The 14,782-nt window shown below is 41.0% G+C and overlaps 1 protein-coding gene across 5 annotated transcripts in view; it reads right to left on the reverse strand.

Moving 5' to 3' along the window:
• HECW2 (HECT, C2 and WW domain containing E3 ubiquitin protein ligase 2) overlaps positions 1-14,782 on the reverse strand; it is a 374,671-nt gene that overhangs the window by 138,356 nt on the left and 221,533 nt on the right. For all 5 annotated transcript variants that reach the window (XM_023622255.2, XM_070242072.1, XM_070242073.1 and 2 more), the window contains one exon: positions 3,349-3,456. In XM_023622255.2, the coding sequence (XP_023478023.1) occupies positions 3,349-3,456 (108 nt within the window). The remainder of the gene's footprint in view (positions 1-3,348; positions 3,457-14,782) is intronic.

Consider the following 14,782-nt stretch of genomic DNA (forward strand, 5'->3'; position numbering starts at 1 on the left):
TTTTTTTTTTTTTTGCTGAGGAAGATTAGCACTGAGCTAACAGGTATGAAGGAAGGACAGGCTTGAATGAATGAATAAACGAATAACCATGATCTATAAAGAACTATATAAGAATAAAATAGATATCCTGGCATGCGAAGACAACTTTTGAAACCTCTTACATTTCAAACCTCAAGAATGTACACTGCACAGATGACCCATTCCGTTTCTGGGAGCAGAAGCTCATTTGAGGAATACTTGACAGTCTTATGACGAGTAAGTGCAGATGAAGCCGATGCTCCTCTCCGACGCCTGCGAGGGCCGTCTACCCCAAATTAAACCTTTGTCCTTGAAATTCATTCAAGTAGGCCCCAAGTAATAATATAAGTCCGAGCCACCTGCCTCCTCTGGGGTTTATCCAGACAAATTGAAGCCATCTTTACTCTCACAAATAGCTTAGATGGTGCTCAAATCCAGGTCTGCCTGTGAACTTAGATCAATTTTCAGAGAATTTTACTTTGCTTGGACTTTTGATGAGCTAAAGATAAATTTTTCTCCTGAAGATAACAGCAAAAGTTTTTAAATGTCTTAAGTTTTCAAGATCAGGGGTAGAAAATATAGAAGCTGCCTAACCACCAGCCCCTACCCTGATTTTTTTTAAGTTCCATGCCATCAACTCCAGAGATTCAAGTAAAACTTCATTATGCTGTGAAGTCCCCTTAGGTCTGCTCTAGCCAGACATGGGGTAAAAAGATGATGTCTAAAAGACACAGACTACAGCTCTAAGCACTGATATAAATAGCACCTGAGGTTTTTTACACTGAACAGATATTGAAAGGATAGGGATGTGTTGGGGGAGGCCTCATTCTGATTAATGAAGATAAACTTATTATAAAGCCAAATCTTTCTGTAATTCCTATTCACTGCCCAGGACATTAACTTGTATGACTTTTCTCAGTCCTTAAAAGGTACATTCCAGAATATTTTCAGTTTTACAATCATGCTACACAATACCCCCAATTCTGTGTGTGAAGAATTAAGGTAGGAATGCTAAATTTGAGGAGAAAAGAAAAAGGAAAGAAACCCTATTGTTTTCTTCATTTCCAATTCCTGGCTTCAATGTCAAGCCCATTTCTACTTCATACTAGAGCGAGGGGTCAAGAAAAACATTTACTATACCCACATCAGCTAGGATATTACAAATCTCTAACACTTTTGACAGAGGAAGGGAAATCAATCATGGCAAATGGGATACCCCGTAAATGGGTTTTTTCACACATAATGTCCCACTTATAGCAGCGTGCGATACTGACTTCTCCCCAGGTGTTCATGTGAGCGCCATAAGCTGGATCTGCACATTCCATCAGAAGGCAATCATTCCTAGCAGTCTTCAGCATTTTGAAGAGAATAGGAAAGCTATTTTACCCTTTCCCCTGAAGTTCAGCTGGCAATATTTCTCAGTTAGATCACCCTATCGAACCCTGGAAGCCTTCCAAACGAGGAACCATATTGAAAGTAAACCCGGCTAGTCCCCATTCCATTTTTTCCCACATTCTTGGATCATTTATTTTTCTCATTACTTAGACAGTAACGCCAGCTGGGCCAACATTGGAGAGTAAAGAAAAGTAGAAATAGGCAAGAAAAACAAATCACCCATAATCTCACCTCCCAGACACAACTCTTCTTCACATTTTAGCAAATCTCCTCTAGACTGTTTCCTACATGCTATGATATTAATTGGGATTATGCCACACGTATCTCCTTTTTTCTCCTTGCTTATTGATATATCATGATAATTTTATATCATGAGCTTATTCCGTTTTTTAAAAATTTTTTTTCAAGGAAGATTAGCCCTGAGCTAACATCTGCCAATCCTCCTTTTTTTGCTGAGGAAGACTGACCCTGAGCTAACATTCATGCCCATCTTCCTCTACTTTATATGTGGGACACCTGCCACACAGCATGGCTTGACATGCGGTGCCATGTCCGCACCCGGGATCCGAACCGGCAAACCCCGGGCCGCCGAAGCAGAATGTGCACACTTAACCACTGCGCCACCGGGCCAACCCCGAGCTTATTCCCTTAGAAACTACATTCCATTTAAAGTTTAAAGAGAGAATCTAGCCAGAAATTGAACTATGAAAAGAGGACATTCCTTAGGGGGCAGAAACAGGATTACAGAAAGTTCTGGAATGCTGACCTATCAGTAAGGACGTGGAAGAAATTATCTGATGCCTTTAATGGCATTTCAAAGCAACAGATGTCGATCTTTTAAAATAACTTTTTACATTACACAAGTTTTATATGCTTCAGTAAAGATATGAAGACAGCAGGTTTCCATTTAGTCAAACTCTACTTTATATTTTAAGGTTTAGTAATTCCTACCCTTAAGTATGAGTATCCACACACCCTCTCTAATATTAAATCCTTTGCCTATAGAAAGCTTAATTCTTACACAGAGCTAAACAACTCAAAAAAATTTTGAAGAGTCCATGTTTTTCTACATTAAAGAAAAATTCTGTAAATGCAAACTAACCTGGATCAACCAGTAAATCATTTACTCATTCACGCCTCTATCTATTCCACAATAATGTATTTATTATGTTCTCAATAATATTCATGGCAAATAAAAACACTCCCCTTCTCCCCAAATAAAAAGAGAGAAAATATTTCGTAAACCATGTATTTTATATAAGAATTAGTATTTACAAATAAATACAACATCAGATCAACTGGGCAATGGTTGAGTTATCTGCAGCCAATTTCCGATTCCCAGTAAATCGACCTCTATGGCAGTGGGCCCCAGACTACCTTATCTACGCTTGCAAAGAGCAGGACTCAAATCAAAAGTGATTTTGCTGCTGGGAAAAATAATAGCAAAGTTAGCAAATAAAATCCATAAGTTGTTAAATTCTTAAATTTCACTTAAATCTTGAGTTATTCTTTCTGCTCCCTAAAGTTAATATAATTAAGTATTAATTACAAATGTAGACACAAGGCTATAGAAAAATGTATAAAGTATTAAAATAACCATAATCTATATACCATACATTCATAAGGTATAGGTAGTATATACATATATATATATATATACACACTCACATACATGTGCACATACACACACACACACTTTTTTCAAAATATGTGAACATCCTCTAATGAATATTTTCTAAAAAACGTATTTTCCAGTGAACATCCTCTAATGAACATTTTCTATAACAACGTATTTTCCAGTTTGGGGCTACATGGCATAAACATGTAAATCAGAGCCAAAAACTTTTAAAACAACATTCAGAAAAGACTCCACAGATTTCTGCATGTTTATGCAATGTTTAACAACAAATTCAGATTTCACACTTAGTTACTTACGTTCCATGAAGTAGGGCCCAGGCTCAATTCTCCATACAATTTGTCCTTTCTGTGTTCCGGTCACACCCCTGTTTTTAGAATCCCAGAAGTTGGCTGGAGAATTCTCATCTGGAAAAACCAAAGAAACACTTTTCAGCTTAATTATAACCTCTTTGCCCTTCTTTAGCTCAAGGACTAATATAAGTTCTAAAATAAATGGAAAAAAGATGCAGGGGGCAATGGTAATGAACACTATCATCAAGGACTATCCCCCAGCAGATTATTCCCCTGAATTTCTATACTTGCATTTACACAGGAGAATTGGGGCGGAGGTGGTGGCCATGGAAAGAAGATGGCACCCCTGGGCTTGGCCAGGTTGACCAATGTTACCAAAAGAGAAAACTGCAAAGAGCAAAAGGTACAAGTGCTGAAGCTTCAGCTGATGCATATGAGGAAGGGCTTGGGTGCGCGCCCATCTATAAAATCCTTTATGAAAAGGAAAGGAAGAGCTGATGAAAACAAAGGACATTAAGCTATGAAACTGTGTCAGGACACAGAACAGGTTTGCCATGAATGGTGCTCAGGAGACACCATGCCACCAGGTCTGCTAGGACAACATTTTACAAAAGGCCAAAGGCAGCAGATCTCGAGCCAATACAAGAAAAGGAAAGAGACAGAATTTAGGCTTTTGTGTGGAAGAAGGATAGAAAGAACAGACCCAGAGAATAGGCCTGAGAGCAGCATTTTGCAAGCTTTCTGACCTCAGGGCACACAGGCAATGATGATATTTGTAGGCAGACCGGGGTAAACAGAACAGATTTTACACTTGAAGATGACGGGCAGGGTGCTCTGCCTGCCCCACCTGCCCCTCCCCGAAGGCTTAAGAGATTCATGTTCTGTAACTTGCTCATATCACACTCGTCTCAAGCTCTGTCCCAGGCCCTAGAGTGGGAAAGGAAACTAAAAACATGAAAAAGAGACCATTCAGAGTTTTATAGGTACACAAAAACATGTGCAGTGACACTGGCTCTCAGAGGTTCCTCATTTGTTTCCCCAAATCCCCTTCCCAGGAGGAAAGATTAACTCATTGCTGGAATAAACCAGACAGGGTGAAGTAAGAGCTACACTCAAAAAGGGAAGATGGAGAAAAGGTCCCAGGCCCAAGGGAATAATCCCGAGAAGAAAAACCTCTCTTCTTTTGAGCATAAAGGGAATAGAAAGTGGGCTAAAGGGAGGGTTCGGATAATTCAGCTCTGGAGGAGTTCTGTCCATGGTTGTTCTTGGGTCCCACTGGCTTTATCATATCGATAAGCCAGAGAACTTTGGGGGCAAGTGTCCTTTGATGCTACTTGCATTCAGCACATGATAAGTCAAAAGTTCTTTACTGTGAAAGCCCAAGAAGCAGCCACTGTTCTTTGCAAGAATGGAAAGGCATACACCACTCATGGCAACACCTCCACTCCTAGACAAACAATACAAGGAAACTAGTCCACTCCGTCACAGAAATATACCCACAACACTGATATTTAGAAGGCACTCAGGCAATCACCAAAAACTGGATTTGAAAGACGTCATGTGGCGCCTGAGGGCGCATCCTGCTCACTGCCTATCCACTGAGCTTCTTCCTTGCCAACTGAACCCCAATTTTGTCCCAGGCAGTGATGTGCCCATAGGTTAAAAATACTTACCTCTCCAGAATCCCTTGCCGCTAAGGGCAGTATGTGGCCTAGTTCTGGCCAGTGAGACATAAGAGAAAGTCTACTTGATGGGACTTCTGGGAAAGCTATTATTTTCCTTATTAATAAAAGAGTAAACTCAGTCATCCTTTTATTCTTGCCCCTCCCCTCTTCTTAGACAAGAGCCATATGCTAAGGATGGGAGTGAAAGAAGCTAGAAGCAACCATGATGATTCTTTGAGCCCTGAAAGATCTTCTGGCTTTTTACTACCTAGGCAAAAATAAACTCCTACTTGGTTAAGGCTCTGTGGGTGGGTTTCTGTTACTTGCAGCTGCACACAATTCCTAACAGATATACTTACCATCACGACAATCACCCATTGATTTAGACTCTTCATGCCTGACTTGACCTAGAATCCCCAAGATGCCTCACTTCTCCAGGTTAGACAACAAAGGTGGTTGCTTCCCTTCTAGGAGATTCTTTAATGGGCAGAGCTGCTTGGATGGGGAGAGCAACTCTCATGTTTTCACAAATAAATGTACTCTATTAGCTACTGGTCACTTTGAGGGCACAGAAAGCTGGACCCTGCAGGGAAGAGACACAGGCAAAGGGAGTAGATGGTGTCCAGCTATTCAAAATGCTTTTTTAAAAAAAACATGATGAGGCACATGGGAAATTTTCTGAAATTATTGTTGTGGCAGTTTCCTCTTGAGGCCTCAGGAAAGATAAGTCAGCATCAAATCTTGTTTTAAGGAGCAAGCACTAGGATCATGATGATAAGGACTGACAGTAATAAAACTGTACTTGTTAATGTGACCTCACTGTAAGAGGGTGTGTGCTTCTGGTATTGCTAGACTTCTTCTCCACAGGCCAGCAGTTGAGTCCGACTAAGTGCACTTCTGCCATAACAACCTTGGGGAGATGGACCACTGAGGAACAGAAATAGAAGGGCAGGGCGGTGATGGGACGAGAACTACAGCAAGAGGTCTGGGCCCAGACAGAAGTGATGCCTGAGGCTTCACACAGCCCCTTCCATCGTCCCTAGAAGAGAACTTTGACAGAGAACCAGTGTCGACATCTCTTGTTCCAAGACCGTCACTAATAACACTTTCTTTGCCAGCCACCTTCACTTCAAAGTGAAATACTGGACGAGGTGAATATCCCTCCTCGGTCTCAGAAGGAGGAAATAAGGGAGAACAAGGGATGGGTGCTTCCTTCCCAGACCCTTTAGCTAAAAATAAACCTGGAGTTAAGCGTTCAATTCACCCACCAGCTCGTGTGCGTTGGGATAAACCATATATCTCTGACTTTAATTCCCCTCATTGGGTCACAGTCCATGAAGACAACTCCATTTGGTTAAACTTATGATATTTAAAGAAATAAAGGCTAGCCTCTTAAAGTAAAATATCGAAAATGTACCATGACCATCCAGGTTTATCTGGAACTCAAAACTCAAACGTCCCCTATATGATGAGAAATGGGTCAGAATTAGGATGAGCAGGCCCAGAGAAGAAGCTTGCTGGGTCTGTTTTGATAAAAAAAGATCTAAATGCCACAGCGAGACCTTCCCATAAGCTTCACGGGGAAGGTCTTATTCCTTCCCCAAGCACAGTGTCTGTCACGTGGCAGATACTCAAGTTAATTAATATTCTGGTTACTCTAGATTGAAATTTTTCTCTGATGAGATTATGTCTCGGATAGCTCATTATCCCTGACAGATACAAGCACTTCTGCCATTGAGTGGCAGTGACCTTTAATTGAAAAGATAAAGTTCCAAGAAATAAACTAGTTTAGGGGTACAGAGTTCAAATTACTTTGATATGACATTACAACCTCCACCGCAACTACTGCTCCTACTGCTGTAAGTGAGCAGAGCCCTGGCCAGCCTTGGTCACACCAGGTTACAGAATGTCTAGAATGACTCATGCCTTTCTTTTGTCTCAGGAAGACCAATTTTAATTGGTCCTTCAGATTAAAACCTTTTTCTTTAAGTAGCTTAACACCTTGGTTCAGGTCGCAGTCAGTTCTAGTCTAGCCCAGGAACACCTTTTCGGTGACAGCATTTCTCTGCTCAAATCTATTTTTCATGGATATTTGAGGACAGGATATTTTTTCCCAGATTGTATGAGTTGTTTTTATTGACCCTCATTTAACATCTGTATTAGGTGATCCAGTCTTTTTAAAATGCCTCCACTCCAAATAAGAAAAATAACCAAGTATAAAAGGGTATACCAGAGGAAGAGTTCTAAATCCCCTACATGTTTAATATAGATGCACTTATAAATCTTTTTCTTCCTTTAACTGAATAAAAGTTCTGATAGATCAAAGAGATGTCATTGGTCTTTAAAACCAATTACCAATTGTTCTATGTATATTAGGTCACTTCCTTTCCCCATTCCTCTTAACAAGTATTCAAATCTGTCCCACTGTCCTCACATTCCTGATCTAATTTCCACCCTCTTACTTGGAGCAGGGTACCATGCATCCTAGGGCATCCCAAACCTGGAGGACATCAGGCTTCTTCTCCTTGGTTTCTCCATCTCCACACTACCACCTTTTCTGTATCTGTATCTGTTTATTGCTCAGGTTCACCCCTCCATCATGATGGTGCCCTTGACCCAATCCCCTCCATCAGTCACCTTCTCTCACCTTGACCTTCAGTTTCTTCCTCTCAACCTGGAAACATGTCAGCTTCCATGCGCCACATTCCCCTGCTTTGCTTTTGCTTTTGCTCTCTGAACATTACTTTCCCTGCCCCCTTTCCCATCCTCATTCTTATTTCCCTTCATACTAGGATTAAAGCGTCTGCTTTCCAGTTACAATAGAATCTACATTCTAGATACCTAGGTAACTTTATAAGTGGAATAAAATTACAAAAAAAGAAATGTTGGCAACGTTTAATTCATACACCAAAATACCTTCTCTAAATCTAATTTTGTTTGGGAAGGTTTATATAAAGCCTGTCCATCAGGTCCCATAAATCTCCTTTGTTCTCTTACAAGTCTAGTTGGCAGTACATTTTCTCTAAATAGAAAAGCACAGAACTCACAAAAAGCCCTAAATCCTTCCAGCATAATCTTATACCTATCTGTTTGCAAATATCACGATTAACAAAACTTTAGAAAATCTTTATTCTTGCCTTATTTTAGCAATTCATGGAACGTTTCCAAAACGATTTCATTCAGTGTTTTTTAAATTATTCTTTAGGGCTGTTCCAGTTAGTTCTGTTATTAATCCTGGACTCGTTCTGCTAAGTCTGCTTCTCCAAGGAAGAAGCAAATAGTGTCTGGACCCAGGAATAAAGGAGTAGAGATGTAAGATCACACACACAGCTCTCTTCTATTAACTACAGACTTCAGTGGCTCAGAGAATTTTCTCAGATCTGGTTAATTAGCTGAGAAACAGGCCCCTTTTTCTTAATTAAAACTACACGATTTCTAGGAGGAAAACCTTGGGGTTTTAAACAAAATCTATACGTAAGCAGATTTACTAACATCTCCTGCACATTCACTAGGTCACAATTCATCATTGGCTGCCTTCCCCTTTAGTTAATTGATCCACCAGGGCAATGACTGCCAAACTCCATCGCTCCAAATGAATATCCTGGGGGCTTCTTCAAAATGCTGACTCCTGTGCTGGTGTTCCAGAGATTTTTTTGAGGCAGTAGATTTGAGTCAGGATGCAGGGATCTGAATTTTAGAAAATACCCCAACCAGGTGATCCTGATACAGGAGCTACAAACGCTACACTCGGAAAAATTCTGTTCCATGGTTATTTCCAGGGAAACCGCACAATTATAGCAATGCTGTGGACCATGTAGATCTCTTTGACTACTGTCCCTCTCATCTGTTAGCTCTTTCCTTCCTTCCCCCCTTCCTTCAAAGGGCATTTATTGACTGCCTACTACGAAGATCAAGACACCCATTTCCTGCCATAAGGAGCTGACAGTGTATGACAGTGTAGTGGGAGAAGACTGCCACATAAGGTACAACGCAGTGTAAAAGGTGTTATGACAGAGGTGTGTGTACTTCACAAAGTGTTAAAGGAGATCTGAGGAAGAGGGATCAGTGCTCCCTGTGACCATGTGTAACTCTTACGGCTCTGGACCCATCAAGTCTGCAGTGTCTTTGGGAGATGCCTATGAAGATATCCTTTGGGAGAGCTACACGTTTAATACTCATTAAAGTGTCCCATCTATTCCTTTGTTTCGCCATTCCCTACACATATTTTTTTACCTCCGAGGGTTCATTTTTTTTGGTTCCATGAATGGTCATCAGAAGCAACAGATAAATGGCCATATTTAGAGCTATCTATGTTAGTTCAGTGACAATCTTCCTAAAGCAAAAAGAGGAAGATTGGCAACAGATGTTAGCTCAGGGCCAATCTTCCTCACCAAAAAAAAAAAAAGTTACTGTTGTTGCCTGGGACCCAGGACATTACCTTTTTCTTCCCTGCAAAAGTAGGATTAATCACATTAACCTATAACGTGCTTGTAAAGGATAATTTTTTAAATTTAGTTTTTAAAAATTTAGTTTTTCAATTTAGAGTTCTCTTTTGAAATGCCACAAAAAGCTAAAACAATGTAAGGATAAAGTCTTTTAAGTTTTTTCAAACTCTTCCTTCCCTACAATATTTCACAAACAGAGATCAGTGTGAAAAACATCTTTAAAAGATTAATTTTTAGGCAGGTCCAATGGCATAGTGATTGAGTTTGGTGCACTCCACTCCGGCAGCCTGGGTTCACAGGTTTAGATGCCGGGCACAGATCTACACCACTCGTCAGCCATGTGGTAGCAGCAACTCATACATAAAGTGGAGGAAGATGGGCACAGATGTCAGCTCAGGGCTAATCTTCCTCAGCAAAAAAATATATATATATTAATTTTTTCCTTTACATTATTTTTGGATTCCTACACCACTCGTCAGCCATGCCATGGCAGCAACTCACACACAATGTGGGGGAAGATGGGCACAGATGTTAGCTCAGGGCTAATCTTCCCCAGCAAGAAAAAAAAAAGATAAATTATTTTTCTTGTACATTATTTTTGGATTCCAGAAAGTGTCCTGTGAATAGGCTTTTACGATAGTAAGAGATTATAGGAGACAGGACCGAATATATCAAACATAATTTGGTTCTGGAAATGTTTCTACGTCTACCTCAGTATTTCCAAAACCTCCACATAGCACTGGAGATAGAATAGGAATAAAGAAAAAGGATTGAAAACCCTCACTCTTCTATCAATCAACCCAAGGAAACTGAGAAAAGATGAGAAATTTGCCATTGTGAGAAATCTGCCATATGACAGATTGTGCCAGAGAGATGAAAAATGACACATAAATTTGCTTTGGCTTTAAAGTAATCCCTCTCTACATTTTCTCAAAAACCAGCATAAACATCTAAATTGATTTTAAATTACCTTTTGGATACAAATTGAATATAACTATGCCCTGAGATCGGATCATAAAGGGGCCTGGCTTTATTCTCGCTACACCTGGGAATTAGACGCCCTGTCTGGGATGTGCAATTTGAAGAGAAATACTAAGCTACAGTTTGAATCAAAACGATCATTCTAGACCCAAGCAAAGAACACATCTTCACGGGGACTGCTTGGCTATTAAAACTGCAAATTTACCAGCATGTCCTGGGCAGATTACGGAATCCCACTGCAACGAGACAGGAAAACCCCACCAACGACTTTGAGATCTGAACTACACTGCAGGGGAGGTGGAGTGAGCACCAATGTTATGAAGCACCATGAGAATTCACTAACAAACTCCCTCATGAATTTGCACACTTGGCATTAGTTTTCAACTCAATCTCCCTAGATACCCAATTCCTTACACTGAAGCCTCTCTAGATGCAAAAGAGAGTGTGAGTGTCAGACATGCCTAGAGACTACAGTGACGATACCATTCCACTGGCGGTTGTGGTTTTGAAGCCACTTGAATGGCAATTTTCTTATAGATACCAGAAAGATTTGCTGTTCATAACGTGCCAGAGATGGGACAAAGACACCAGCACATTCCAGGAGAGAAAAGCAACAGAGGCTGAGAAGAGCCCCTGACAAGTCGGCAAGGCCTGGTCTCGGGGAGATGTGTGCACTGAAAGGCGTGCTCATCGCCGGCGCGATGGCAGCACTGGCAGGTGGAGTGGAGTGGAGTGGAGTGGGGGCGCACAGGCTGATTCATCGTCACATACCACCAAGTAGAGAGAGAGGCTCTGTCACTGCCTCCCCACAGGAGGCCTCACCAGGGGGAAGTAGAGCCCAAGCCAAAGAGCTAAATGTTTCACTACATCCATCATCCATGCTGGGTGACTTCTAACTTATAGCCAAGTCCTAACCACAACCCCGAGGGGCCTCCTGATCATTCACACTCCCACACACACCGGGCAGAGGCAGGAGGTTCTACTAAGCAACTTCCTGTATAAAATACCTGGTCCTAAACCATTCACTTAAACACTCACTTTGACAAGGGAGGAAGCCACCGACAGACCAGTGGGAAGAAACACTTGGACTCATTTCAGCACATACTTCCCAAGAGTTTCAGTCATGGCCCAAAATGCCAGATAATAAAGAGCAGCTCAGAGATGGTTTACAGAAGAATTCATTTTAAACACAGGTCATGTTTACTGTTGAAACATGTCTCGCTTCTGTTCAGTGGATCCCTGTTTCTTTCAGAGTAACATTCAAAGTCTTTACGATGGCTAATAGTGCCCTACAGGATGGGCAGCCCCATTTCCCCCAAATCCCCCCAAAAATTACAGCTCTGACCTTGTCTTTCCTTACCCTCTCCCCATCCCTCATCGCTCCCCTCCAGCTGCACTGGACTTCTGGACATCAAAGGCGATCAGAGTGCCATGGCAAAACAGGCCCCTTTGAGTTGAACGCAATTAGCTCTCTGCTCTTCCCCTTTACGTCTAAAAGCGAGACATAAATTTCCACTTGTAAAGGTGTCTCCTTCTCCCATACCAGGAGGAAGAGGATGACTCAATCACTGGAGACTACCCTTATCCTTACCCTTATGGAGAAGGAACCAACTTCAGTCTGCATAAACAACCTTACCAAATAACCCTTACCTCCTATTAGTTTCCCCCATATATTTATTTACCTTCCCACAATTTACCACCCTTAGAAGCCAAGCCCCCCTTTCTTTGTCTAGTTACTTCTCCACAATATATTGTCCTTTGTTAAAATGGTATATAAGCTCCTGAGTTTAACTGCTTCTTTGGGTCTTCATTTCATTTCCATGAAGGCTTCCATGAACATAGAATTAAAAGGTTAACATCTAATTAAGTTTGTATGTCTTTTCTCCTGCTCATCTGTCTTTTGACAGTCTGATTTGCAGGTCCAGTAGGTGAACCTACAAGGGAAAACAAAAGTCTTTTTTGTCCTTTACAATGTCCTCAAAGGAGTGGTCAGGCTTCTGCCTCAGGGTCCATTTGTCTGGAACATTCCCCACATATATCCTTATGGCTCAATCCACTCCTTCAATTTTTTTCTTTTTAGCTTGCACATCACCTTCTCAATGAAATCTCTCCTGACTGCTCCATTTAAAACTGCAGCTCCTCCTCCCTGGATTATCTTGGTCTGCTCTCTGTCTTTTCCGAAACCCTATCACCAACTAACATACCATATCATCTACTAATACTTCTCATATATTGTCTATCTTTCTCTCTAGAATATAAACTCCAAGAGGTCAAGGACTTTGTCTGTTCTGTTCACTGATGTATCTCAAGTGACTAGAACAATATCTGGCACATAGTGGGTGCTCAGATTTGGTTGAATGAATGATGTCTTGATATCTTCTTTTGATTATGATGATATAGTGTCAACTGAATATTAGTATTAGAGTGTTAAAATACACAAAAGAGAAATAAAATCCTCACCAAGAGATCTCCATCTTTTTCAGAATAGAGAAAAACAAGGACAACATTGCAAATTCCATGGTAAGCTTTATTAGACTAATTTAACAAGATCAGTTTATTTAAATTCACAGTCTTTGTAACATGAATTTCTAACTAACTTAATTTAACCACACTGCTGTGCTGAGTGGACATTCAATTTTGTTTATATCTTACAGTTGGTCACACCAATGCACAAAAAGATGAACTGGCTTACCTAAGATCGCATGGCCAGTTTCAAGTAAAGGCCTTTGAAACATCTTAAACAAGTTCTTTCTTGACAAAGACTTTCAGAGAACTTCTAAATTGTTTTACTTTTTCTCCAACTGGATGTTTACTTATATAAAATATAGGAAGCAAATTCTTTGATAATACCTCAAATGGAAAAATCACTAAAGGCTCACTTATATCAAACAAGAAGTCTATATTTTATTTGGTGGTTGTACAAATTTATCATAAATATCATTGTGAAACCAGAACACGCAATTTATAGTAGTTTTATCTAATTTTATGATTAAAATATCAGCAAGAATTAGGTGCTCTTTGTAAAATTTGAGGCCTAAAAATTTCCAAAGTCTCTCTGAAGTACACATTGCAGTCGGTACCTAATTTTCGCCATGACAGTTTCCATGGGTATTTCCTCAGCAATGACGCTTTACGCAGAGAATATAAGCCCAGGTTCTTTTAAAGGGTCAAGTATGGCCAGCATTTGGTAACTTGGTAAACACCTTTGCATAAGATCTAACATTAGGCCCTTCAGGAATATTCTATAAAACGACACTAGATGCCTCAATCCATTCCATGTACCAAGGCTGACAGGTTAGAACAAGACTTTCTATTGCTAAATAACTTTCAGGAGAAAGAGTAGAGTAAAAAATCTTTTTCTAGGGTCCATAATTTGGGGCACGGTGACGACAGGCTGATGAGAGTTAGAAGGAACAGTGAAGGCCTAAAGATAGAAAGAAAAGCAATATAGAAGTGACGGGGAAAAGGAAGTTTATTGAAAATTTAATTCAACGAATATTTTTTGAGCATCCACCATCTGTCAGACAATATTCTAAGTACAGGAGTTCCAGGGGGAATAAGAGAGTCAAAGGTCCTATCCTTGTGGAGATTTTGGCCCAGTGGGAAAATGATCAATAAGCAGATACAGGGGCCGGCCTGGTGGCGCAGCGGTTAAGTGCGCACGTTCCGCTTTGGCAGCCTGGGGTTCACTGGTTCAGATCCCGGGTGTGGACATGGCACCACTTGGCAAGCCATGCTGTGGCAGGCGTCCCACATATAAAGTGGAGGAAGATGAGCATGGATGTTAGCTCAGGGCCAGTCTTCCTCAGCAAAAAGAGGAGGATTAGCTCAGGGCTATTCTTCCTCAAAAAAAAAAAAAAAAGCAGATACAAAATAATGCCTATGTCAGATGGTACAGTAGATAGAATGTACTGGCAGGTAGTGATAACATGGCTTGAACAGAGACAGCAGGGGAGGTGGGGAGAGAGGCTGGTGGAAGAGTACTGTTATACGCAGGTTAGTTAGGAAAACATTTCAACAGGGACCTGAATGAAATGAGAGCGTTTTCCACAGAGAGATTTGGGAAGAGGGAAAAAACAAAAATGCAAAGACCCTGAGTCAGGAACGAGCCCACGGCGTTCCGCGGAACACCAGACTGATGCGGCCAGAGCAGAGCAAGCGAGGCAGAGAGCTGGAGAGCAGAGATCAGAGAGAAGGCAGCACCAGCTTGTAGACATAACGACAACAACAACACCATGGCGCCTTCTCCGGGCCAGGCGCTGTTCTACTGCTCTGCCTTTATTAACTCATTGAAACCGCTAACAATCCTTTGGGGTACTATTATCAGATTTTTAACAATGGGAAACTAAA

This window comes from Equus caballus, chromosome 18, assembly GCF_041296265.1.
Source record: "Equus caballus isolate H_3958 breed thoroughbred chromosome 18, TB-T2T, whole genome shotgun sequence".
Classification (NCBI taxonomy): Eukaryota; Metazoa; Chordata; class Mammalia; order Perissodactyla; family Equidae; genus Equus; species Equus caballus.